This window comes from Drosophila ananassae, chromosome 3R (assembly GCF_017639315.1).
Source record: "Drosophila ananassae strain 14024-0371.13 chromosome 3R, ASM1763931v2, whole genome shotgun sequence".
Taxonomy (NCBI): domain Eukaryota; kingdom Metazoa; phylum Arthropoda; class Insecta; order Diptera; family Drosophilidae; genus Drosophila; species Drosophila ananassae.
The window spans coordinates 11432342-11458964 of NC_057930.1; the positions used below are offsets into that span (position 1 = coordinate 11432342).

Genomic DNA, 26623 nt, shown 5'->3' on the forward strand with positions numbered 1-26623 from the left:
TGCTCCCTCCAAAATAGATGCAATTCTATTTTTATGCCCCACACGCAACTTGATGCACCAACTTGTTTTTCCGCCTCCCCCCCCACTGGTGGGCAGAGAGCTCCCCGGCTAATTGCAGCCTCGACGCCTTTCAACACGCTGCAAATGCCGCTTTAATAGTCTCTGCCTCTCAGCCACTCTGCCACACTGCCCCTTTTTAGATTTTCCCGCCCCCGTCCATGGATTTCCTCCTTAAATGTTTCCTGCTTCTTTGGTTGAGAGAGTATGCAAACTATGTCATTGGGTCTTTTGGTATTTTCCTTCTTTTTTGTTTTTTGGGCGGACATTGGGGAATCTCGACTGCATTTCCAGCTGGATTTTCAGCTCGAGTTTGCTTTTATTGTATTTTCTTGTTGGCTATTTACATTTTCCTTGGCTGCATTTTCCGTTGAAAATTGTTGCAGCTTCCTGGGAACCGGGAACTTGGGAGCTCGTTAAAAATACTTCCCCCTCAAAGATGCAACTCCCTGCCTCTTTTTATCTACTCGCACCTTTCACCTTTCCAACAGGCGTTCTCCTCCATGGATCTCTGCTTCATCGATAAGCCCCCTTTCGGAATGGCAAGGGGGCGTGGCAGCTCAACTGTGAGATTTATGCAAATTCTTCGTCATTCTGACAATCGATTGACTTGCATTGTGAAAGCAAGAATGATCTATGTGTGGAAATTTTGACTAATTGAAAATGTTCCATTTCATGCTGCATTTTTCATGGGCAATGGTGTTTGAAATAGTTGCAGTTTAAGCTTCATTCAGACCTCTAACAATGAACCATCTTTCTTCTGAAAAGTCAAGCACTGACCTTTGACTATACGAACTTTCTGGGGGACCGGGACCTTCGAAACAACAAACCCCACGACAAACAGATGTCACTTGATGATGACAAATATTTGAATGCTGGCTGACTGGAAGTCTGCCCTCTCTGTCACTGTCTAGCAGTCTGTCTCTATCCCGGAGGGAGCAACCGGAAATTGCGTTGCTCTTTAAACGGGGTTAGGCAGCACCCTTTTTTGTTTTTCTGATTCTGGTTAGGGTTTGTTGTCACTCTGGCCTTGGGCCAGGGCAGCCTTATCTTGAGTCAATTTGCCTTTCCCCTCGTCATCCGAGGACTAAGCGGTTTAGGAGCATTGAAAAGTTTTTCCCTTCCGAGCGGGCGAGTGGGAAACCCCGGGGTTAAAGTCATAGATCTGCATTGTTCGTGGGTTTATGAACTAAATGCTTTAAATAATTGCCAGGAAATGGCTGTCAGTAAGTGGAACCTACACCGCCACACACATAGCCAGTTAGGGGATGGCCTTCGATGACGATTGAGCCATTTCCTTTTCAGCTCCTGTGTGATATCCAGTCATCATCCTGGTTTCCCCCGTTCTGATCCTTCCCCTATCAATTTCAAATTTGATTTTTATGATTTCGCTGGCGTCTCATTTCTCATTCGTTTTTCCTCGATTGCGGTCTCATTTGCATTTTGTATTGAATTCGATTTCATTTCTTTTGGCAGCTGCTGCCTCTGCAATTTCCACCTCCTCACTGGCTGCCACAGTCTTCGGGAAAATCGAATGGCAACTTAGCCAAATTGAATGCGGCAGAAGAAAAGAAAAAAGTAAATAAAAAATCGAAGCTGTAAGACAAGTGAAAAAAAAGCAAATGCCTAATGCCAAGGGCAATGTGGAAAGCCACCGACTGAAGCAGTATAATACGCTCTCAATGGAAAAATGATTTTGCTATAAATACAGCTCACCACCAGATCCATTACACAATAGTATCCCGGGCTAATGGAACCGAATCCCATTCCCTTGGCCCTTTTTCGCCTTTTATTTAGCCCGTTAGCTGCCTGTCTGCCTTTCTGCCTGTCTACGTGGATTCATTTTAATTAGCGGCCAGAACAGTACAGAACAGAACAGAAATTAAATGAATATGCAGTTGGCGCCTTGTCGTGGGAAAAAAGGCCATCAGGGCCAGACAAAATACCAAACCAAACAGAGGGAGAAAGCTGGACCAAAAGGATCCGACTATGATGATACTCTCTAGAGGAGGTTACTCCCTAAAAACCAATCTAGTTCCATGTATTAGTATCCCCAAGAGAGTGTATCCTATATTGTTTTTTTTTTTTAACTATTAAAAACAATCAATTAAATAAATAAACACCAACAAACTCTCTGCTTTCACCAGTTTCTGTAAAAAACAACACCACACGATTTTCCGCTAGAGAATCTGCCCCTGGTGGATAAGGGGGTGTGGCATCCTCGCCTGGGTGGCCTCCACTGTGTTGTTGCTGCCGCTGTTGCTGGCACCGCTGCTGTATGTGCAACATAATAATTTGTAAACATTTATCAATTATGCAGCAACAGCAGGAGCGGCAGCAATAACAGCAATGCCACCTTGCCCCGCTGAACCACCGCCGCCCGCTCGTACCACCACTTCGCTGTGGAGCGCTGCTAGCCGTGGCCAACTGGCCACATAAATTTCCACGCTAGTCGCCATCGCCACTCAGTGGGGGGCATCCTCTTCTTTCGGAGAGATTACACTTGGGGGAAAAGTTTGAGACGAGGAATAATTTTTTACATAAATGTGTAGTAGTGTATCTTAAAGTTATTCTCAGTGTACCAGTGGACTGCCCCTTCCAGGGGCGTTTTTCGGCTTTGACTTTGGCGGTTTTCTGGCCTGGGCGTTGATTCGCCCGACCAAACGTGCAATTAAGTGCAAGTGGGCAACACCTCATCATGATCCCATGATGATCTTTTTCTGGGGGGAATATTCCAGGGCCGGTGGACAGCTGGACAGGTGGATTCTGATGCGTGCCAGCTTGGCCTACACCAGCAGCAGAATGCAGCCAGCCATGTCCTTGTGGACTTCATCAATCATCCAGCAGGCCCACTGGCTGACAACAATTGCCACAACTGCAGTGCCACAGCGACGGCTAGAAACCAAACAGTGCCAGGCGACAGCACAAGCATCAACGTGACCGAGTCCTAATCCCAGGAATCTGCCAAAGCGGCAGATGCCAAATATCGCCAAAGGTGCCGAGTGCCACAAAATGTTCGAGGTGGCGCAATTATCCAGCTGAGATAATAACACAAATTCCTTTGAACTTTCTTGCGTGCCAAAAAGCAGGAGAGCCCTAATTGTGATGAAGTAATTAGGGCTGAGGGTACTACTTCTAGTGCCACAGACATTTGAGATATTTGATCATTTTAAAGTCAACTAATAACAACAAATATTTAACCAAAATTCCTTAGCCGCATGGAGTCTTAAATGCAACCATTAAAAACAGCTTATAATCCACTTATTTCAACCTGGGTAGGACTTTAAAAGTGCACCTTGCATTTAATTTATTGATGATTGCGATTTAATGGCAGCACCTACTTTGTTGAGCAATTTCACTTTCCGAACTAGATCAAAAGAGCACTACGAAAAGCCATTAAACAGTTCGATTTCCCGCTGTTAGGGAATGTTAATTTTTTAAGAGGAAAAGCCCCGATGCAGAGCAATTGAATTAGTTGAACAAACAATCAAAAAATGCAATTGGCGGGCCTGGAAAATGCAATGGTTAGGAATTAGGGAAACATGTTGCAGACACGATGGTTGATGAACTCAGCAACATGTTGCTTGCAGTGCTTGCCATGTGCGCGCCGCCGCTCTCTTTCCTTCTCTTTTAAGACTCTCTTAACTGAAATTTTCCACACCAGGTTTGTTTATGTTGCTTTGGGTCAGCTGTTGTCTGTTTACATTCCACAAGCCAAGCGGCAAAGGGAAAATGTTGCTAATGTAAGACATTACAAGTTTGTGGTCAATGGGAGTTCCATTTTATAGATAGATTTTGTTATAAAATAATTGTTTATAAAATAAAACAGTATACTAATTTTTTCATCTGTTTTTAAGCGTAGAAAATATCGAAATATATATAGCTTTGCAACATTTGGCTGCCCACGACGTGTGGATCGTCGCTAGCACGCGGCTAGATGTCAGTTGTCGTTGGCTTTCCAAGTGACTCAGACGTCTTTGTATCTGTATCTACAAGTGGATCTGTATCTGCATCCGTTAGTGCGTGAATATCTCTCTCCGGTTGTGCAATTGTTCTGCTTCTGAACTTGTTGTGTGTTAAAATTCAAACAATAATTTAAGCCCCAAAAAACAAAGAACGAAAAAAAAAACTACACACTGACAGACTACTTGGCATTTGGCAATCAATTTTTTGTCTAGCCGATTTCCTCTCCCTCCGTCTGTCTGTCAGTTTGTTCTTTTTGGCCTCCAATTAAAGCCAAATAATTTACAAAACTGCTTTTTCATTCACGAAATAGCTCGTGTGCGTACGTGGCACAGTTTGCTTCGCTTTGAATATGATTTATGCCCCTCTTGTCGCATTAACACAAACCGCAAAATGTTGGGAAAAATCTTAAAATCTGTGTAAATCTTAAGACATTTCTCAGCTGCCATATGTTGGATATTTCTTAAGCAGAAATAGAAAAATTACCCAAAAAAAAAAACAAAGGGGAGCACTTGGAATAGTGTCGGGCAATTAATTAAAAAAAGCGCCGGAACAAAATGCAGTTAAAGAGCTTGTGGCTTGCCGTGATTTTGGCCATCTCTCTGTGGCAGCAAGCCAACGCTAATGACCATCAACTGGCCAGGAATGGCTGGCTGGAGGAGGCTGAGAAAGAGGAGAAGGTGTTGTCGGGGCAACGCCTGTCTGATGACTTGAGCGGAGAACGTGATAAAAGTTCAGAACTGCAGCTGAGACACGAGCAGCAACATCTGATGGCGTGGGAGCTAAGGCTGCAACAGAATCTGCAACAGCATCTCCTGGCAACACCAGTGCCGATGCGTCATCATCAGCATAAATCTCGAACCATGTCCAAGAAGCTCCGCAAGAAAGCCATTAAACGAAGCCCAAGCCAGCTTCAGTATAACGAATACCATAACGACGATCTCGAGTTGCACACCATGGAGGAATGGCAGCAAATCGAAATTGCCCATCGGCGGAAGAAGGAGCAACATCAGAGGCAAAGGCAGATGCAACTGCAACGACAACAGACAACAGCAGAATCAGCTACAGCAGAATCAAATGCCGCCAAATCGGAGGATAATGATGTGAGTGACTCCTGGGAGATGCAACTTAACGGGTTCTTTAAAAAATGCAGGAAATGTTTTTGTTTAAAGAAAGGAATTGGCTAATTGAAAGATAGCAGAGGCCTTTCTAGTAGTTTCCAGTGAATACTAGTACTAAGTCATCTATAGATATCCAGATTTATTTCTCAAGAATACTCCAATAAAAGCCGATTCAATTGCTAAATACTTTACATTGCAATATCGTTAATTCATATAAATCTCAATTGAATCTGAACAATTACCCAAAGCAATTAATAATCTGAAAAAACAACAAAAGTTCGGGCTAATCAGCTCGATGGGATCTCAAAAATGGAACGTGCCGGGAGCGGCACAATTAAAACAAATTAATTTGTATGCCGAGTGGCAATTTCTGCGGGCAAGTCGCACAAAAAACAAGAAATTTAAAAAACAAACAAAAAGGGTGAGGAACCGGTATCGAGGTTCTCCACTGGAAATGAAAAAGAAAGTGGAAATGGCACAGAGTTTAGCAAAATCAGTTTTAAAGAGTAGCAAAAATAGTTATTAAAAATTCTAGACAAACCTTTAAGATGTCAAGCTGTCTGGAACTGTCAGATAAGTGATTTATAGAATTGAGCAGAAATCAAATTATGCAGGCAAATGGCATAGCCAATCAGATAAATAAGCAAATCGGTTGTTTTCTATTGTCTAATTAAGATAGAACATATATGTATACTATATGCCTGGAATCTAGATTGATCTCGAAACTTGAAGCTTACGTTTCATTTAAAATGGAATGTTTGTTTGATTCCAATTAGTCTTAATTAATGATAATAGAATTCAAAGTGTTTTTATTGAATTGAATTCTTTAAAGATAGGCAACCTTATTCCAGATTACTTCTATTAAGTTTAAGATTTATCTTCCAGAACCTGTTCTGCTCTTTAGTAATACCTTTTAAAGTGCTATAAATTATTGGCATCATATTTATTTTATTAGGGAAATTATTTTAGTATTACTAGGCAATGGGATTGTGCATTTCCTCTGCTGTTTTTAACGATCTGCCAACTCACATTTGGGGCATAAACAATTATTGAGTCTAATTATACGATCGGGTATGGGATCACTTTTATCTTGTATTTGTTGCACTTTATCGAATTCTCGCCCAATTATTGACACTGCACTTGTGTATAATTCTCCCCCAGATGGGTTCCCCTTTCTTTATTTTCTATTTTCTTTTTATTTTCGAGAGTCGACCCACCCACTTGCACCCCCTTTTATTTGGCGCCTTTAGAAAAGCACCTACCAGTCGATTTTATTTGCTTTTCAAATCGATTCCCAACACTTTCACTTTGCCTCTGTCTGTCTCTTTCAACTCTAGGGAGGCTGTCTCTGTCTTGGGTAATGTCTTCCCCAAGTTCCCTTGTGCTTTTCCACGCTTTTCCTGCAACTTTTGCAATCAGTCTATTAGCTCGAATTCGTTCTGCTTCGCTGCTACACTGAGAAGAAGCACACACAAAAACACACACCGACTGGTACACCCACTCTACATACACTCCACCCCCTGTGGGGGGGAGCCACTTCAAACATTTTGGCGCGAGTAAACAAACGCAGCTGCAGCTTCTGGGGGGAAAATTGGAGGCACTGCCTCTTGCACATTCAATTAATTCAAAGCATTCAAACAATTAAACGTTTGTGGCTTCATTGACTTGGCACACGCTCTTCCCCCCCTAGTAGCCCCCTCTACATAGCCACGCCCCCTGTTTGCCAAATGCAGGCGGCAATCAACTCGGCAACCGCCCCACCACTACCACTTATTTTTGACCCAATTTTCACATCAAATTAGTGCAGCTAATTTTTAATGATGATTTTTCTGGGTTCAGCCACTTTACAAGGCATTTTTCATAATTCCCACTGCCGGCAGCGGCTCTTTCTCTATAATATTTTATTTTTAGCAATTTGATGATGTGGTCATCCCCTTTCCAGCTCACCAAAAAAAAAAACAAGAACACTTTTTAGGCGTTGTGTGAGCCGACAAATGCAATTGAAAATCAGGAAAGGGAAATTCTCTTCTTTTTTATTTGGTTGGAAAAGCAAAACTTTTCGTGAGTGGAAAATGTAAAAAGAGGGATTTACCTTGCCATCGAATTTTTTTTCTATTTTATTTTCTGGGTAAAGTGGGAGAGATCCGAATTGCGCCATGCGTTCTAACTCATTTGCACCTAATTGTCAGGCAAAATGGAAACCGAAACAAAAATGGTAATCCAAGATGGCAGATAACCAAAAAATATTCTCTTTCCAAAAGCAACCCTGAAGGAAAAGGAAAATAAAACAAGTGATTTAGTATTTTTGTGATTTCCATATTATCTGCTAGGACACTTACACTATCCAGCATCTTTTTGATTTTTTTTTTGAGATGCTATCCATTTTATTTTTAGCTGAAAAATCCCCCCAAGGAAGGGGAGAAAAGCAACACCCCCGAGTTGTTGACTTAATCTGCATTTTGTTAGCATTGCGCGGTTTTTACATTTTTATTTAGCTGGTCAGCAAAATGGATTGGAAAAAAAAATAAAAGCAGGAACACGTAGGGGCAACGAGGAAAAATTTGCATGGCTAGAGATTCTTGCATCAAGAATTTTTCCCCATGGCTTAAAGTGAAATTCTTGAAGAGAAAATATGTAAAAGAAAAGATGGTTCAAGTTTATAAGATTATTTAAGACATGAATGTCTTCAACACTAAACTGATATTTAATGTTTAATAAAAAACCTTTTCATTTCAAAATAAATAAAATATTTCCTAATAGTCCTTTATCCTTTGTCTTGTATATTTCCTTAATTTAAATGAATTTTAGGAAAATACAATCCATTTTAGCCAACCCCATTCATTCCTTGCCATCGTCCATCATCTTTTCAGGACGAAAAGTTCTCCCACTGCTCTCCCCTTGCCTTCTGGTATCCTTTTGTGGCCCTGCTAATTCTTTGTCACCTTAAACACAACAAAGAAGATCCTTTCTCCTGCATTTCTGTCCGCTTTTTTGCCAGCATACTGGCTTTTGTTAACTAGTCGCCTTGTTTTTTGCCGCGCCTCATTTTTCTTGCCATGCAAGGCACAGCCACCCACCCCCAGACCCGATTTTCCGAAACACATTCCGTTGTACCCGGCTGTCCAGCTTTTCACCAACTAAACAATGCCGCCCCCAAGCCCCCGCCCACTGGTTGTACGCAATTTACCCCCATTTCTACATTTTTTCCTCCACTGGGTTGGCATTATTTTCCACGCGCTGTTTTTCGCACAGGTTTTTCCTCTGCAGCCGTTTTCCTCATTTATGCAGCCTGCTTTCCAGTCCAAACAGAATATTTCTTATTTTTATTCCGAGTTTTTCGGACGGTTCTTTGCCCAATTTTAGTGTTAGCATTGTAAATTGCATTTGTTTTTCGTTCTCGTGCCGGTCTTCATTTCTCCTTTTTTGGATCTGCATATCTATACCCGGTACTTGTGGAGTATATTCTTTTTTATTCCATGCCTCCATAAATATTATTTATTTTTCTTTATATAACTTTTAAACAGAACTTATCGTGTTATAAGTACCGCGTATCGTATAGCTTCTTAACAAAAACTATACTTTTCAAAGCGCAAATATTGACTTTGAAATATTTTTATATTTCTGAAATAATATTTATTTCAGATATTTTTGAAAAAGGTTTTTCAAAATTAATGGGTATGTCTTATAGCCATTTAAAAATATGGTATATTATACTATTTACATTATGTCATCATCTCGTTTTTATCCTTTCATTGCTGTTGTCCTGCCCGCTTATTTTCGCGTCTACTCTTTGCCCCTACATCCTTGCCCCTTCTGGTGTCCCTTGTGTCGCTTTCAGCGTTTTTATTACCCGCAATTTGCGCATTTTCACTTTTAGTTTTAATTAACTAAAAATTTGTGCGACATCCGCCTCCCATCCAGTCATCCTTGCCCCCAAATAATTCGCCTGAGGCCTTTGCAACTTACGAGCCACGCCCCCTTGGTAGCCCCCTCCGGCTACGGCTTTCCATTCTTTTCCTTTGCCGGTTTTCCATTTTCCTTGTTTCGTGCTTGGCATGAACAGAATTTAATTTTTATTTAGCATTTTTTATACTTACTCGCCTATTTTATTTGCTGTCCTCGTTTTTTATTTGAGCTGTTTTTTCCCCCAATTGTGCGCTTGCTTTTGCATATAATTTGTGTTTATGTTTTCCACACAATTTTATGCCATTTTCTGTTGGTTTATTTTTGACTCGCCTTTTTTGTGTTCTATTTTTTAAGGTTTTCTCACAATTTTCATAATTTGCCGAGTGAAGCCTTCTTTTTCATTAAAAGAAAAGGAACTAAGAGTTCTGTGGGCTTTATTCTATTTGTTTGTAAAGGAGGCAGTACTTGGACTCGCCTTTTTTTAATAATTTGTTTATATTATTTTCATAAATATTTTGCCAAGAAAGGCTCAATCCAGAGTCCTGCTCAGCTACCCGACAGACCTCTTATAGACCTCTTATAGTTAGCTCCGGGTATCATACAGTTTCTTAGCTAAAGCTCCACCTATTCTAGTCAGTACTTAAAGGATCCTACTTTTTTACAATTCCTATATTTGTTCAGCTACACGATCTAGCTCCTCTATCCTTCCGTGAGTACCGAGTATTATATAGTTCTCTATCGGTGAAGTTTTTATAGTAATATACATATGTTTTTTTTCATAAATATAAGGCTATCGAAGCAAGTTTCTAATTTTAAAGTTTTCATTGCATTGCAATTCAGAAGAATTGTATGGGTATTCCTTCCTAAAAAATGTCGGTTTCTACCAAATATCTACACTTCATACTGCCTGGCTGTCGGCTTGTGGCTTTAATTAAACTCAAACTTGGCAGAGGAACCACAACAACAGAGAATAACTAAAGCCAAGCCCCTTCCTCGTGGCTATTGTTCTGCAAACTAATTAAAACCCCTCGAACCCCGTAGCCTGGAATTTATCCCTTTATGTTCTGTGCCACTATTAATTTGTTTTAAATCGTTTTCTGTTCTTGTATTTTGTGTTTTTTTCCTGGTTCGGCTCTGCTTTCTTCTACTCCAATTTCTTTTGGTTTTTTGGGTGATTAATGGATATACCCCCAAATCGGAGGTAACTTCATTTTGATTGCCTTGTCGAATTTGACCGGCACCACTGCTGGCACATCATTTGTTTTGAGCTGTTTTGTTTTGTTTTGTCGGCAATACAACAAAACACAGAGAAAATACAATTGGCTTTTCAATTTTCCTCAACTTGCCACCACCCATCACAAGAAATAATAAATACACACTTTTTTCACTCTTCTCGGTTGGATTGGGCCATTAATCAAGTTGGAGTTGCCTCCAAAATGTTGTTGGCCCTTTCGGCTGTGTGGTCTTGTCGTTTGCAGCTTGCTTTTCCCCAACTGCCTTTCCTAACTTTCTTTATGGGTCGCCCCCTATCAATTGGTTTGTGTTTACACATCTAACATCATCAGAAATTGTTCAGCAAAGGGTGGCATTAATTGTAAATATTTTTATGTTTAAACACTGTCATTGTGCGGTGACATCAGATAATGGGATTTCATCAGATAATGATTGAAGAAGATTAATTTCAATTGTTGCATAGAGGTTTTTAGTCTCAAAAGATGGATGTCCTAAAGAACTTCTAAACCAGGTGTCCTCCAACTCTTTTGAAATGAAAATATCTTCATTTATTATCACTTCCTTGTTTATAAACTTTTCCCATTTGGTTTGTTTGGATAGAATAACGAGAAAATATGAATATACTATTGTTTACCTCTGGCTCTGATTGCCACCTTGAAATTATTCCTGTTGCATCGATTCGAGTTCAATGCCCCAAGGTCCGGTCCCGGGGCCTGCCTCTTTCTTTATTTTCCATCCGAATGCATTTACATTCACTTCGGCAGCTGTGTGCCAAGTGCAAGTGGCACTTTTTACTTGCAATAAACACTTGTGCTTGTGCTGGGCTTCTACTTCTAGGTTCTACTAGCATTTCTCACTCCAACAAAAGTATAAACAAAGCAATTTACCGTCGACTGAATAAACAAAGGGCACCAACGAAAATCCGACATGTAATCGAAAATCCCAAAAAAAAAAAACACAAAAATCAAAGATATTTTTCCGACTTTTCTTCCTCTTGAATGGGGAGCCAGGGACTAGAAACTTTGTCCGGAATATAAGAGGAGAAAAAAATCCATTAAATATGCCTAACTGACGATTGCTGTTCGAATGTTCCGTCCGAGTGCGAATGTCTCAATCGCAGTCCATGGGCAAAAGTTAATGAAGCCCAACAATGCGCATGTTGAGCAACCAAATGAAGCCAATCGAAGAACGAAACATCGTTCATCTCGAAAGGTTCCTTTCGATTGAGGGGACAAATTCCAGAAGGGAGAAACAATTCAAGAAATTTCTTTGCTGATTTGCAAATTGCAGAAAAGGTAGCTGACTCGGAAGGGAATATTATTAATGGGATTAGGCCTCTTGGCAGCCGATTAGGAACAATGAATCAGAAGGATATTCCGGGGGTTTCAATTTAAAAGAAATCCCCAAACTGAATAATGAATCATTTGAATGCGGAGTGAGTACTTTTCGTTTAAAACATTCATATTCTTTTGTCTTGCTTAATGCCTAATTTCTATATTTATCATCCGGAGGCTGTGGTTAGCTCCTTTTATTTATTAATCAAACACCGTGAAAATTTCCAGGAATCTCTGGTATTTTAGGCTTGTGGTTAATATTCTACCCAGCAGATTCATCCGTCTTATACCTTCGACTTGTGTTGACAACAATGTACTGACAAGCTGACCTTTTCATTGGATCTGGTTATTGAAATTCTGGGGAAATTTAATTGACTACCGAACTGAGACAAAAACGTAGAATGAATATTGGAAGCCCTCGTCAAATTTTTGGGTGACATAAACTGATTGGATATGCGGGCAGTCGGATGGGAGATGCGCGTAGATACAGAATCTGTATTACAGATTTACAGACACAGATACAAATACAGCATAGCTACAGCTACAAAATAGAAAAAAAGAGGGCCGCCAGCCATTCATTGCTTGCATCTGAGAGATATATAGATACTTTTAGCTTGGGGAAATTGCCAAGTGCACACGCACAGAGTCATTCAGTCACTCTGTTACTCAGTCATTCATTTCAGCAGTCGGGCATTTAGTCAACCACACACAATGTTGCTGCCTTCTAACGAAGGCAACACACAAAAAGTATCTAGAAGATACTATCTGCCAGATACTAGTACTTTCGCATGCAACGCACAGCTAACTGCATTTATGTCAGAGTTTTATGTGTGAGCTGGAAAAAGTGAACCAGAACCGACGCTTCATAGAGATCATGATCACAAAGTTGATGACTAACTGACAGCCCGTTGATGGGTGGCCTCTCCTTCTGACTTCTTGTCTGGTATCTGTCAGATAAACTTGTTATTCCTCTACTGTTTGTGGCTTTTTGCTCTTGGCACTCTTGCCGGGGTTGTGTTTTTAATTTTCAGCCTAATTAAATCATTTGGCCAAGGCATCTCGCGTCTCTTGCCACTTGCTCTTCGAATAAATTACCATGCCAGCCCAGGGTTCAGTCATATTTTGGCCAAAATTTATGACAGCTACACTTTTGACTCGGGCTAAGTAGAACCAGCCATAAATTTGGTGCAGACTTTAGAGTGCCACGAGCAGGTTGAGTTCAGCTTGAAGTTCTCGGCCAGAATCGGCAAAGTTGTTGAGTGGATTGCGTTGAGTAACTCATAAATGTCAAGAAAACTTCATAAAGTTTCCAATATATTGGGTGCAAATTTCATAAAAAGTCCATGGGAATCTTAGAATCAAAGCAAAATCAACTTTGTTAGCTTGATTTTAATTCAATTCCCATAAACTTTCCCTTTTGAAACTCTATTATTAACCCTATTCTATCAATTATGATTTGAGATCCCAAATCGGTTTATAGGTCTATCAAATTTCATATCTCTGGAGATCTGAGACCTCTGACCCATTTTCCCCTCCCAGCCCCATTCAATAAGCCTCATCCCATAAAAAACCATTTATAATTTCTAAACTATTACTTATCTAATAAACGGTCATAAAAACCTTCACTTTCGAGTCAAACGATCAGACATAAAAAAATTATACTCGTATGATGGAAAATGTCAACTAGTGCCTTGACCCAAAGTGAAAATTGTTTTTATTATCGCCAGTAAAATTCGAATATAATTTTTCCTGGCCATTAAACCCGAAGCTGGCCAAGATTAGTCCGACTCTCTTTGCTGGCGTGTGCTTTCCATGATGATGGTCAGCCACAAATTGCTTAATTGGGTTCGAAAGGGGCAGTACCGAGAGGGGAGGGGCACCGAGAGGTATGTGGCATGGGAGTGGCATGAAGTATATGTAGCTACCGTGAGCCATCAAATGCTGACAGCCTGAAGTGTGTCACACACGCAGTGTCTTCGAACAAATTATAGACGCCGCTCGTAATTCCTACGCCCTGTCCCCGGTTGAAGAGGTTTCCCCTTCTTTTGACCCTGTTGCATGCCTCGGTTGGAAATCCCCGCTGCCATCTCATAAGCACTTCCCCCGTATGTTTTTGAGGCGCCACTCTAATGTGCACTTGAAGAAATTTTAATAATAAATAAATAATAATAATAAATGGAAATATAAACTATTATTTAACATGACTCAAAAGGCCTACAAAACATGAAAAAATATATAATCTTTTTGCTTAAGTCTAGATAGATTTCTCTGAGTGTAAAACAAACTGAAAAGTGCATTTGACATCCACCAAGTGCATGACTCCAGCCCTCTAATTGATCAAAGGAGTGGCGGGATGGAGTGAAATGATATAGTGTGGACTGGAGGTCAGAGTTCGTGCTTCGGCTTGTGGTTTCCAGTGACGAGTGTCCATCTGTGCGGAGATCGCACGCCGGGAAGTTCAACTTGGTAAGGTTCCCATGTGGGACACGAACTGGAATTTCATTGAATTTTGATATGATAATTGCGGGTTATGAAAATTATGGAGCATGATGGCGTGTTTTTGGGTTACAGCAGTTAATAGGATAATAGCAGAGTAAGAATTCTAATGATATTGATCTGAACGATAACAAAACTTTACCTTCGATAGCCCCAACTTCAAAAACTTAAACAAAAGCAGGGCAAAAACAAACAACCTTAAGAGATTTTTTAAGACCCTAACTGCCTTTGACTTGTTACTTTGGTAACGCTCCCAGTTTTGGACGGCATTTAAGGAGATTTCGATCCAAAGACCCTTGGACAAAGAAAAAATAAACAATGGTCGCAAAGAAAAAAAGTGCCACATGGAGCACTTGTAACTAACTCAAGTTGGACACAAGTATTTACAATCAATGTGAGTGGAAACGAAATCGAAATCGAACTTCGAGTGGGCACTGGAAAAGTTATACACTCGTCAGATACATTTTGAAATGGATTCGAAAAAAAAGGGAAATCAAAAGTGGGCGTTGTTAATTAGTATTTGTCCGTTTGACCTTCTGTTTTGGGAGGGAAAACGAAACGAGATTTATTGTCATGAATTGGAAATATTCAATAAATTATGCGATTATTCACAAAGGAAAAGGTTTTGTTTTCCCCTACTAGTTTTTGAATGCTTCTTTGTTTGTTAATCGGCATTTAAATTGATTCGATTAGTGGGCCACCAAAAGTGGAAAATCTATATTTGTTAGCAATTATTTTTAATTAGAGATTAAAAAATGAATAAAATGTTTAAGGATTTAATAAATTCTTTAGTTTTTTAAAGCAGATTAAATTCTTACACATCTTGAACATCTACCTTCTTTCGATTTGATTGAGACTTGAACATTGATTGAACTAGATTTCCGCTCAGCCGCCACTCTGATTCACTTTTACTTCACTCAGGATTTCTTTTCAAGCGTATCCTGGAAATTGTCGAGTGCATCAACAATTCCCAGCATGATTCTTGTTTGTTGTACAGTTGTGTACACAGTGACTAAGTCAAGTTCGCAAAAAAAAAGTGAAAAAGTGAAAAAAAAAATACAAAATTGAGGAAAGAAAAAACTTGTTCAAGCTCTGCCATTGACAAGTAGAGAATGCAACGTGCAATGACAACAAGAACATAAAAAGTATCAAGTGCTCTGTCGAACTGTTGAACTTCTGCCACGCCCCCGTCCCCACCACTCGAATGGGTACTACCAGACCCCAGAGTGATTCGAGCGGATGTATTTGATGGCTAAAAGAGAGGGACAGGGCACTTGGATTCCGCAACCCATGACAGAGAGGGCAAACGCAGACTCGAAAGAGACAGACTGAATGCCATTAAAGTGATCTACGAGCTTGTTGAAGTTGCCAATATTGCTAGCGTAAATAAAGATTGTTGGTCAGCACAATATAAATTATAACCACACTTTTAATGGCCTTATAGAGAAGTTTAAAAAATTCTTTAGACATCTATGTTTAAAGGTTTTTAAAACACAACCCAGAGACTAAGCTAATAATATTATATTATCAAAACTTGATAGCTAATTATGTTTTGATTAGTAATACGTCCCATTATTCCCAATCGCTTTTCTAAACACCATCAATTAGCTGCAATCTCATTAGCATTTCCCCATCGAACTTTTTTCACCCACTTTCCGGGCTGAAAGCTTATCAGAATTATATTTAAAATCATCACGCTTCTGGCGCCAAATAAAAAATTAACAAAAAACGACATCGTTTACTCACTGGCGACGCCTTCGAAAAATTATGTCATAAATTCACAAAATTATGACATGAAATTATAAAAAAAGCGAACAGCGGAGGAAAAAATTCATTATCAATTACGCCACTTAATTATTTTTATTGGAGCATAAAATGCTCCATTTCTCGGTTGTGGGACACGCACACTGGGTAAGCTTTTTTCCTTCTCACTCTTTCCGCATCTCCCTTTCTCTCTCTCCAGTCTCCACTCCCCATTTCCCCGTTTCACTCCATTTGTCGCACATGTCTCAATGAAGTGCTAATTGTCGCGTGGCGGAGAAAGAAAGGGCTTTAAATCTATTTCTGTTTCTCTAGAGAAAAGTTGGAGAAAAAAAGCCGGGAATATAATCACATAATCGCTTCGACACTTTTGCATAATTTATGGAGTGCACTGGGGGGATTGGCTGTCAGTCGTAAAAAAAATTGTAGGCGTTACCCAGCACGCACTTTCTAAACGAAGTTTGAATATTTTATGAAAGCGTTATTTAATAGCAGTTGACACCAATGCCTTCCAAATTGAATAATTGGGGGGATAAAAATATTCTGAAATTTTAACTGCCTGCTTTCCTCCCAAAATCTTGACAAATATAAATCAACTTGGCAGAAATCTCCAAAAAGCAATTAGCCAATTCAACTAGTTTTATATGTGTTTCTATTGGCCAATTGTCTGAGTTGTTGTTTTTCATTTTTTGCCAGCTGCTTCGCGATTTTCTGGGCAATTAAAAACCATTTAGCAGGCCAGAAAAGCCAACTAAAGGAAAAACCAAGCTGGAAAATTGGAGCGACATGTGTTGCTGGCGTTTTTCTGCTTTTTTGTTATTTGTTGCTGATTGAAAACAATTTGAAATGTTCACAGCGGCAATCTTTTCATGGCTCTAATTAAATTAAGACAAGTCTGCTGCCATGGCCACCCACAGTCAAAGCGTTTTTTAATCTTCGGCACCTCAATAATTTTCTACTTTTTTAAGGATTTTTTTTTCTCAGAAAATGGGAAATTAAATGCAACAATTTGTTGGAATTGTTGGCGTGAAAGTTGCAACAAAGCAACAATGTATAGGTGGCTTGATAGGCCTGGGAAGCCTTTTGCCGTTTTAATATTATACATTACATTAACTTGCCAATTAAGTGTCATTTCACTTGTCATAAGACTGAAATCCATACATTGTTCGTAACGATCGTCCGTGCAACATACATAGTTGTTGCTGGCAGCATGGCAGCGTGTTTTTAGTTGGTTTATTGGTCGATGATTGATGACTCGTTTTCCACTGGAGGCCGACACTTGAATGCTAAACACTTGAATGACTCAACAAGTTGCAGACGCACCACTGGAGCTGCCCCCAAAAGAGACGGGGCAGCATAGAGAGGCACACCCACACAGGAGTTGCTGTATGGTTTCTGCAATATGTTTGCATATGAGCTGATTATGATTATAGGGGGATTTGCCACACAATCATAAAAAAAAAAAGAAAAGTTCCAGCAAAGTTTACCAAGTCAGGAGCAGAAAAGCAAACACTAAAGTTTTGTGCAACAAAAGATTATCCTCGAAAATTGTTGGCAAAAGTTGAGTTGTAATGGAAATAAATGATACGAGGTTACTGCAGTAATAATCCTCTTCAATTGAAAAGTAAAAGGGACTTGATTTGGGTGGAATATAAACACTAATATTTTACTGTATAATTTTATTCCTAATTCCTTTTTTTTATACCTAAGTGCTTGGGAACTTTTTGCATTACTGGGCCAACAAGTAACACTATTTTGTGCAGAGATTTAACTACTGGCAGTAACTATTTGTATATCCAGCCACAATCGTAAAAGAGCGGAAAGTTGGCCCTGCCCGTGGTACGCTTGCCACACATTAGCAAGTGGCAGAAGTTGCAGAACTTCGACTTAGACAATTGCAACTTTGTTTTTAGCCGCCCACGGGCGAAACTTCATCTCTGTTGCAACTGCAGTAATTATTTAACCAACCCCTTCCACTTTTTCGTTACAGGTAAGAAACACTGGCAAGACATTAGAAGACAATGATGGCCATGTAAGTACGCCACCGACATTAAAACCACCCACATTGTGTGGTTCTGTTAAGCTACAGATGAGGCGGAAATAATAGAGAAGTTGCAAGAGTAGTGGAGTATTATAAATGCCTTTTACTTTGGTTCTCACGAAGTACATATATTGAAATGGGAAATGTTTCAACCCCGATCCTTTTGAGGAGTAACCATCAAACACTCCTTTATGACTCTCTGTCATATGGAACAAAAACAGTACGAAAACCGCACCATAAACCACACTAAAAACCACTCCTGACAATTGCGGCACTTCCGTTGCATTGAACTTGCCATATTGTACATACGCCCCCATCGTCGTGGCGCTCAAATATATATATTATAAGCTATAGTATGTGCATATGTGTCGTAAATGCATCTGTTGTGCCCCCAGGCCCGGGTGGATGACCTGCAAACGATCCCAAGTTCCAAGCCGAGCAACACAAACAATTACAATAGGCGTCTTGCTTAACGATCGTGACCAATTTGTTGGTCAACCATCAACAACACTCGCCTTCCTCCATTTCCCCGATCTCGATCGCGATCACGGATCTCTGATCTCCAGCTGCATCTCTCGACTTCAGTAGTCATTTTGCAAATATTTACACACTGAATAGAGAACGAATGTCCCCCCTTTACCTATTTATTCTCAGCTGAATGATGCCCCCTTCATCCGCTCCTGTCAGCGAGTGTGTCGCACCCACAAGAGACCTGTCCATCAATTCGATGTGCGCTGTCTGTGCATTGAATATTCAATTAAAACTGGCGTCGACTGCCATGCAAAATCGTCGTAGAATTAAGTTTCTAAATCTGGGTGAAATAAGTAATACTCTAAAAAGAAATGAAATCTGTAAATGGTCTTAAATGATAGCTATAGCTCAAAGAAAAGAAAGAGAAATAAGAAAGAATTAAAAGAAAATTCCTACTCAGAGTTTGCAAGAGATAATATTAAAAGAAAATATTTTAATAGACTACAACATATTCTTATGAATATAATATGAATCTACAATATCTTTAAAAAATTAAGACCTAAAGTTTTAAAGACCCTTTATTCTTTGAAGTTCAATATAAGAATGTCTTGAAAACCTCTTAAACTTTATAGAAACTAGAAATAGTACTATACCCACATTGCTATAGAGTACTGATCTGCGTCCGATTCATTACCATATATAGCTCTTGGCGCTGAAAAAGAAAACGTGACTTGTCTGGCTCCCGTCTGCCAGGCAATCGAACTAAAATAGAAAATAGCAAAAAGCAATTCAGACATTTGCCACGAACTTAGTTTAATTGAAACGTTGAGCCGCGAACTTGACGCTGATTTGACTGGCGAATGTCTGTGGGCCTTATATCCTAGAATTACTAACATTACTTACCCTGTGACCCACATTCATTTGTTATCCCAGAGGAAGGAAAAAAAATGGTATTGTTAAGAGGGAGACCAGAGATAGCCCCCACCACGGTTGCTATGTTTTGCCAAAAATTTATGACTTTCATTTGTGTTTTTCTCGCACAAATCACGAATGCTGCGCAACGACACCCGCAGCAAATAAAATAAATTGAAATGTGGGTCAATGTTTGTGTTGTTGTGGCCTTTTGTTTTCCAAAAGGGAGTGACCCAAATGACCCGAAAACCAACCACATAGATGACACAAATATACCATTTTCCGTCTAGTTAAAAAAAAAAAAGTCAAACAAGCCCTAAAGTGGGTAAACTAACCAGATTTTACCGGATCTATGCAAATCAATAAATGTATCCATTATATTTTCATACGATTGCCAAAATCAATTAATGCCTTGTAAAGCCTATTGTTTGAACAAAATTCTGCTGTCCTTTGCCATTTTAAATTAATGCAAACATTTGTTCAACAAACATAAATTAACAACTTTATGGTGTCGATGTGTAGCAGATTTAATTGCTGCCAGCAACGATTTTTAATTACTAAAACAACTTTTTTTTAATTTTCTGTAACAATTTATTTTTGCTGAGTAACAATCAGTTGAAGTGAGAAATTGATTTTGTTTACAAATGTAAGGGCTTTGTTTGCTGTTGAATTGTTAAGGGCCTCGATTCGCATCATAGCGGGTTTGCAGATTTCATGGCGGGGACTTCAGCTTTATGCGTATCCCCGAGAAACTACCAATAATTCTATCAGCTGATCTTCCAATTCGATGTCCATTTAGACCTGATTAAATCGCCGATTTAAACCCGGTCGAAATAGACACCGAATCGGAAGATCAGCTGACTGAATTATTGGTAGCTGCTCGGGGATTCGCATGCCGGTGAAACCAGCGACATCGAGGCGTTGATTGATGTCTGGAATTTTTGATATCTCTGAACGTGTCTGCCCCTCAGATGTTCTCGTTACTCGAAGGTTTAAAGCAGTGGTTACTCAGGTAAATGCATAGATGCATCCAAGGAATTATGCCAAGATCTCCGACTTGGTTCCTTGGGCTGCAGAATATAAATTTTTTTGTAGTACTTGTAATATTTAATTTTATTTGTAGTACATACCATGTTTTTGAATATGGCCTCCATTTTGTGGAAGCCACAGAAATTGTATTGCTTTAAGTAAGAAGTGACGCTGACTCTAATGCGTAATGGGAGAATCTGAAAAACAAATATAATTTGTAAATATTTTGTAAATATTCAAATTTCATGTCACTATTACTTTTGATTTATTCTAGACTAAATTTAAAACCTTTAGATCTGAGGTGTGTGTTGAATCTGATTATATTCAAGCCCAGTTGGGACCTGACTTTATTGTGTGCTCATAAATTAAAGTCTTGGACTACCTGTTTAGAAAAATATATATTCTACTCTTTTTCCAATAAAATATAATATAAAATCAGTACTTACGATTTTTGTAGTTCGGCATTTTTTAAGGTCACTAAAAAAATTTTCCTGTGGCATTAAAATTGTTGTCTCCAAGAGTTCATGCCTATGAGCTCTAGCTTGGGTTCATTAAATATAGTGCCAAACGGGTGATTACAAAAACTAAAATATAAATATATTTTTATAATTATTTACTTAGTAAATATTGTTTGTATTTACTATGATTTTTTTTTTAAATATTTGACTACATATTGAGGACCTTTTTTATATGGTTTGTGTTGAAACTTAATATTCTAGAGCCCATTGGAGAGTTTTTGATTGCCAAAAATAAAGTCATGGACTACTTATTTATAAACAAATAAGCGTATTCATGTTGCTTTCATTGGTGTTTACAAGATTTAGAATCTAAATATCTATTGGTTATTAAAATTTGTACTAGTACTTACTATTTGATGTTGAATAGCCTGTGGCCCACAAAAATATTTTGTAGTACCCCACTGAAATTGTCGAATTCCAAGATTTTTTGTTGGTTTCCTTTTTAGTCCAGGCTGAAAAAAAAAAAATTTTGATAATAAATTTCTCGTTTTTTAACTATTTTATTTTTTGTATTTTATTTTTTGCTTTTTATATTTTTTTTGCTTTTTATATTTTTTGCTTTTTATATAATTGTTCTTTCTATATTTTTCTATTTAACCTTTTTTTCACTTTTACATTTATTTTCTTTGACTTATTTATTATTTTCGACTTATTTACATTTTTTCAATTTGATTATTTTCACGTTTACTTATTTTCACATTTTATTATTCTCACTTTTAATTTTTTTTTTCACTTTTTATTAATTTCACTTTTTATTTTTTCTTACTTTTTTATACCTGGACCATATTTTTAGGACCTCTCCATCTGAGGTGTGTGTTGAAACTGAATATTGTTCAGCCCAGTTGGGACCGACTCGATTTTTGATTTGACAAAAATGAAGTCATGGCCTACTAGTTCAGGAAAGAAAATAGCTCACATTTTAGCCAAGTTATGGGTTCTTTGTGAGAAAGCGAAGAAATGCCACATTTAAATAGTTGTTGGTTTACAATTTCGTTCCAAAATTCACAATGACTATATTATTTCATAAAATACTTGAATTTTGGCACTCCTCTACCTTCTGAAGTTTAATTAAATGTATCCCTATCATCCTAAGTAATTAGATTTGTGAGCACGCACAATTCTACCTGCTCGTGTTTCTAGACGAGATTTCCCCCAGATTTTCCTCGCGCTCGCAGCAGTTCATTAGTCTCCATTAGAGAAGGAAAGGCGGCAACTACAATTGAGGAAAAGCGGCAATGGGGGAAAACCCAAAAGGCGCAGTGGTGGGGGAAGGTGAGAACTAGGGGGGCCTGCATTTCCACCGAGCATCAGATAATTGTAAGCCACAGTCTCCGGGGCTATTCAATTACAAGCAGCAAACATCTCCCATGAAAAGCGGGGAAAAAAGGGTAACACCCAGCCAGGAAAACTCAAAGAACATTTCCCGGGCAAACCTTATAAAAAGTTCAAAGTGCAGGCGCTGCGAGAAAACAAAAAAAAAATAAATAAATAATCACGAGACATTGCACTTGTTCAACGGGTTTAATGAACGATAAACTATGGAGACATGTATCCCCCCCCTTTTAAAATGCATTTTTCTATAAAGACGGGAATCTCAAGAGGTAGAGGAAACATTCCGCTCTTGATAAGCGATTCCCCAGAAGTCTTAAGTAGTATAGTTGACAATAATTAGGGAAATAATGTAAACGCAAGAAATGCTGTCAAAAATTATCCGATTATCGGTCGTCAATTGAAAGTTTTTCGGTTGCCAACGGAATTACTTAACCAAAAAGGAACTCAAGTCTAAAATCAAAAGGCGGGGAAAATATATTAAGACTCACAAAGATAAGCATGAAAGCAAGTCAATGAACCATAAATCCAAAATCCAAGCCAATTGATTTTGACTTTGGATGGCTCGGCTCGCAAAATTCTTGAGAAACTTTCACAGCGCCCAGCGTCTTTTAAAAATGTTAATGTTGCTCTTTGAATCGTGAATCTTAAGCCCTTCAACATCACTTATTCAGGGGCCTGGGTGTCTGGTTCTCTCGATAAAATTGTGAAAAACGTTGGGAGTTAAATTCAACACGAAGTAAATCAATAAATTGCAATGTCTCAAAGTGAGGGGATTATAATCCAGAGCAAGCTGGTAAAATACTCCATAAACTGGCATTAAATATGCATGCCAAACACTTAAGGATATATCATTTATGTAAGCGGACGGGAAAACAGGACCCACAGTCAGTTGAAAAAGCAACCTCTCACCACCAGAGATGTGTAAAAAAAATGAAAAATGTATATATGAAAAAAGAAGAACCTCAGCCAAGAACATCGCGTGTGAGGACATCGTTTTCGAGGAATCGCACAAAAAATGAAATATGATTTTATGTGTGAGTGGAACCTTTGAAATGAGCAAACACACAACGAGTTTTCGCTTGAATCATAATGAAGAATTTAATTGATGTAAAGAGGATGTTAAATTGATTGAAGTAATTCCGAGAAGTGTGTCCATCTGACAGCTTTTAAACGCGAATTGCCATGAGAGTTTAATGAAAAATACGAAGTTTTTAAGCATATTATCATTTGGAACGTTAAACTATCTGAATTCCATGGGTATAATTTACAAAGATCCTCCACTTTAAGTTCATTCACAGCATTCCAATTCATTTTGATTACTCAGTTGAACAAACAACTCATTGAAATTATTTCTTGAGAGCGATTTCTTTGAGTTCGCTGTTCTCAAATCGACTTGTTTCTTTTTCCTCCTTAGCCCTTTGCAACTTATTCAAGACTTTATTTTATTTTATTTTTTTTTACCCCAAAGCAACTTGGCCATCAAGCTGAACGAATTTATTTATTTTCAATCAATGCTGCAGTTTCTTCAGTTGCACAGCAAGTCGCCTCTGTTTCCCTCTGCCCCGTTTTTTTTTTTCAATCCAAACATATCAATGGAGAGCAACTTTGTCGCCTCGTTTTGCCACTTTTTAAAAGGGGGGTTTCAAGAGGGTGTTTTCCCCTGGTAAGGGGACACAGGAGCCGGGGGACTACGGAAGGTTGTTTGGCGAGGAGCGCGTGCCGCTTGGAATATTTATGAGCTGCGTCCATCGCCTGGACAAGCGTCTTTGGCCATCAACTGACGGAAATCAATGTTGACCCACTTGGGGTTCAGGAAAGAAAGACGATGAAAAAAAGCACAGACTTGGAAATGGGATCGGGAAACTGAAGACGTCAGGCCAGGCCAAGTCAGGCCAGGACGGGCGAACCCCCTTCAGACCACCCTCTTAAGTGAAAGTCAACTGCAGAAATTAATTTCCCAGCCAGTCATTAATATTAAGTTTGGCTGGCAACCCAAAAAAGGTCATAATGACTCCGAGTCGCAATTTAAATTGGAGACAACTGTGGCACCTTCATGGATTTTTATCCATTTCATTTTCTCTCCTTTTTTTTAATTACTGTCACATTAAAAAAAAAACAAGGAATTTTAAGCGAGTGACTCTGGCTATTTTTGTTTTTTTTTTGTTTATTAAATGGTACACTTATTTCCGTTTCCGCTCTAATTTATGTATTTTTGTGTTTAGCTTGTTGTTTATTTTTTGCTCCAGCAAGTGTTTACAATACATGTTTAATTTTTGGCCAATAGCCAAGTAACCCCTTTGGGCCATGCTCAATTGGCAGCACAAACATAAATGTGATTTATTAAAGCAAATTATTGGCTAAAGAGATATGTACAAGTGTGTGGTTAGGAAAGGTGATAGTTAGCCCTAAAGGATTCTTAGATACTCTATTTGAATATAAATATTGGAAATTATTTGCTTTCTTTTCTAGTTTGGTATGAGTTTACTCTTCTTAAAAATAATTTCTAATTTTAATCATAATTCATAATCATATTCAAAACAAAACCTGAAAATGAATGATCAATTAACAGTCTACAAATTTTTTGTATACAAGAATAAAATATTCGAAACCCCGTTTTTCAGATATACCCTATTCCTTTTACAAAATAAAAAGTATAAGCAGCGAACATAAACTATTTTATCGCCTTTGGCATTTGGCTTTTGTTGCTTTTGTGGCATGTATTTTCGCCTTTTTTTGTGGCAGTTGTTGCTGTTGCAGCAACAGTATACAACCACCACCCACTTTTGAACCATTCTGGCCCCTTTTGCCATTCTGGATATCCGTTGCAATCGATAGCCTGGAAATTTATGGTCAGTATTGCCTTACTAAATGAATTTATGGCCAGCGTTTAGCGCCGGAGTTTGGCTTACTGGAGCTCCAGTTACGATGCACAAATAATAAGTATGCGTAACCCTATCCTCCCCCAGCCACGCCCACTAATCCGCAGAAAGTTGGCAACACTGAAAATTCATTTTCGGTTTTTCGCCATGCTCTCTTTTCACCATGCTGCCCCCTCCCGCCACTGTTTGCGGCTTTTTGGGGCAATGGGACTTTTCTGCCACTGCTAGTGACTGGGCCGAAACTTTTTGCGGTTGCTGTTTTTAGCCCAAAAGCAGACTTTAAACTTTCCTCACCCTCATAGCCCCCTCAGCTCACAATTTTTTTGGCCCACCTAACTTTTTCACTTCCACATCCTTGGCGTTGCAGTTTTAAATTTGTTTTGCAAGCCGTTCATAAATTTGACACTTTTTGGCTGCTGTTCTGCGGTGGGCATGTGAGTCCTCTTCCACTATCCTTTTCGGGTGTCCTGCCAGAAAAAAAAAAAATAGCCCCCAGGACATGTCCAGGTCGAAATATTTCGCAGGCCCAGATGGCAAGCAAGTTGGCAAGTATTTCTGTGGTTTTATCTCCATGCAAAGTACAGTTTTGGCGCTCGCTGTGGTTTTTTTGCACAGCTTTGAATTGCAAAATAGTTGGCTTCCCTAGACAAGGGGTCAAACGAGACAGTTGAGCCGCAAGGGGTTAAGGCACAGAGTGGAGGATGGGTGGTAGCCACGCCTTTGTGGGGGGCTTGTTTCCATAGATTGTTGAGGCTTTCTTTGCCAACAAAAATCCTGGCTAATTAATGAGAGTTTCAAGTGTTGTCTGGTTAAGTAGACTGCGGTTTTTCGAGTAGTTCTTCAGCTTCCTGGAATTTTTGTAGGTTTTTAAACAAAAACTACACCGCTTTTTGGATTTTCTTAAAGTTATTCTTTAAAGGACTTAAATATTATTTAAAATCCCTGCTTAAAATCTGAATAGTAGGGTATTTAAAGCCTCTGTAGTTTCGAACTCATCGATTGACTGCTGTCAGAAGCCAGTATTCCTGACTCTTTCGCTTTTCACACTACCTGTCTCTTTCAGGTTCTGGTTTTTTTTTTTGCCCATTAGCCTACCGAAAACAAACAATTCTGACAGAATGGCAGATAGACAGCAAGTGAAAGTCCGCAAACGGACAGATATCTTCATTGTCTCCATATCGGAATGATTGCCTTTATACCAACACTCCGCCCCCATATCCTCCCTCTTTCCTCCCCTGTTGGTTTATATTGGAGGCGTGGTTGGGATGGGGTCAGCATGTGGGCTGCCTTGGGGAAGGGTCGGCTGGCAGGTCAGTAACAAGCCAATGCCTAGGTGCGCCAAACTTAATTCGAACAAGGCAAAATGAGGGTAAAAGGGCTGGCCAGCAATGGGCAGGGGGCCGTGAACACCAACTGCATTGTAATGCACGTTGATGTTCAACAAAGGAACGACCTTGTTGTTGCAACTGCAGATGACATGCTGGGGCAACCTGATGGGAAGACAGGTACTGTAATGCCCTCCGACTGCACTGCAGCCTTTCGATGATACCCCCTGCCCACAGAACGCCCA

General features: G+C 39.2%; 1 protein-coding gene and 1 long non-coding RNA gene across 7 annotated transcripts in view; one reads left to right on the plus strand and one right to left on the minus strand.

Moving 5' to 3' along the window:
- Nucleotides 1–26623, plus strand: part of LOC6507092 (homeobox protein cut) — a 57445-nt gene that overhangs the window by 18558 nt on the left and 12264 nt on the right. Inside the window, exons 1-2 of one of the 3 annotated variants that reach the window (XM_032455206.2) lie at nt 3982–5123; nt 17862–17903. The exons of 1 other annotated variant lie outside the window; for it this stretch is intronic. In XM_032455206.2, the coding sequence (XP_032311097.1) occupies nt 4578–5123; nt 17862–17903 (588 nt within the window). In that variant the 5' untranslated portion in view covers nt 3982–4577. Of the gene's footprint in view, nt 1–3981; nt 5124–17861; nt 17904–26623 lie in introns of those variants that run through there. One more of the 3 variants, XM_032455205.2, reaches the window with a different exon arrangement.
- Nucleotides 20187–21711, minus strand: LOC26514996. 4 transcript variants are annotated; one of them, XR_001408454.3, is made up of 6 exons: nt 21609–21711; nt 21193–21294; nt 20771–20908; nt 20583–20706; nt 20426–20521; nt 20187–20365 (listed from the first exon to the last, which is right to left on the minus strand). It is a non-coding gene; the product is annotated as an uncharacterized LOC26514996 (long non-coding RNA). The 4 variants fall into 4 exon arrangements; XR_001408455.3 differs by lacking the exon at nt 20583–20706 and having other exon boundaries at nt 21609–21710; XR_001408456.3 differs by lacking the exon at nt 20583–20706 and having other exon boundaries at nt 21619–21681.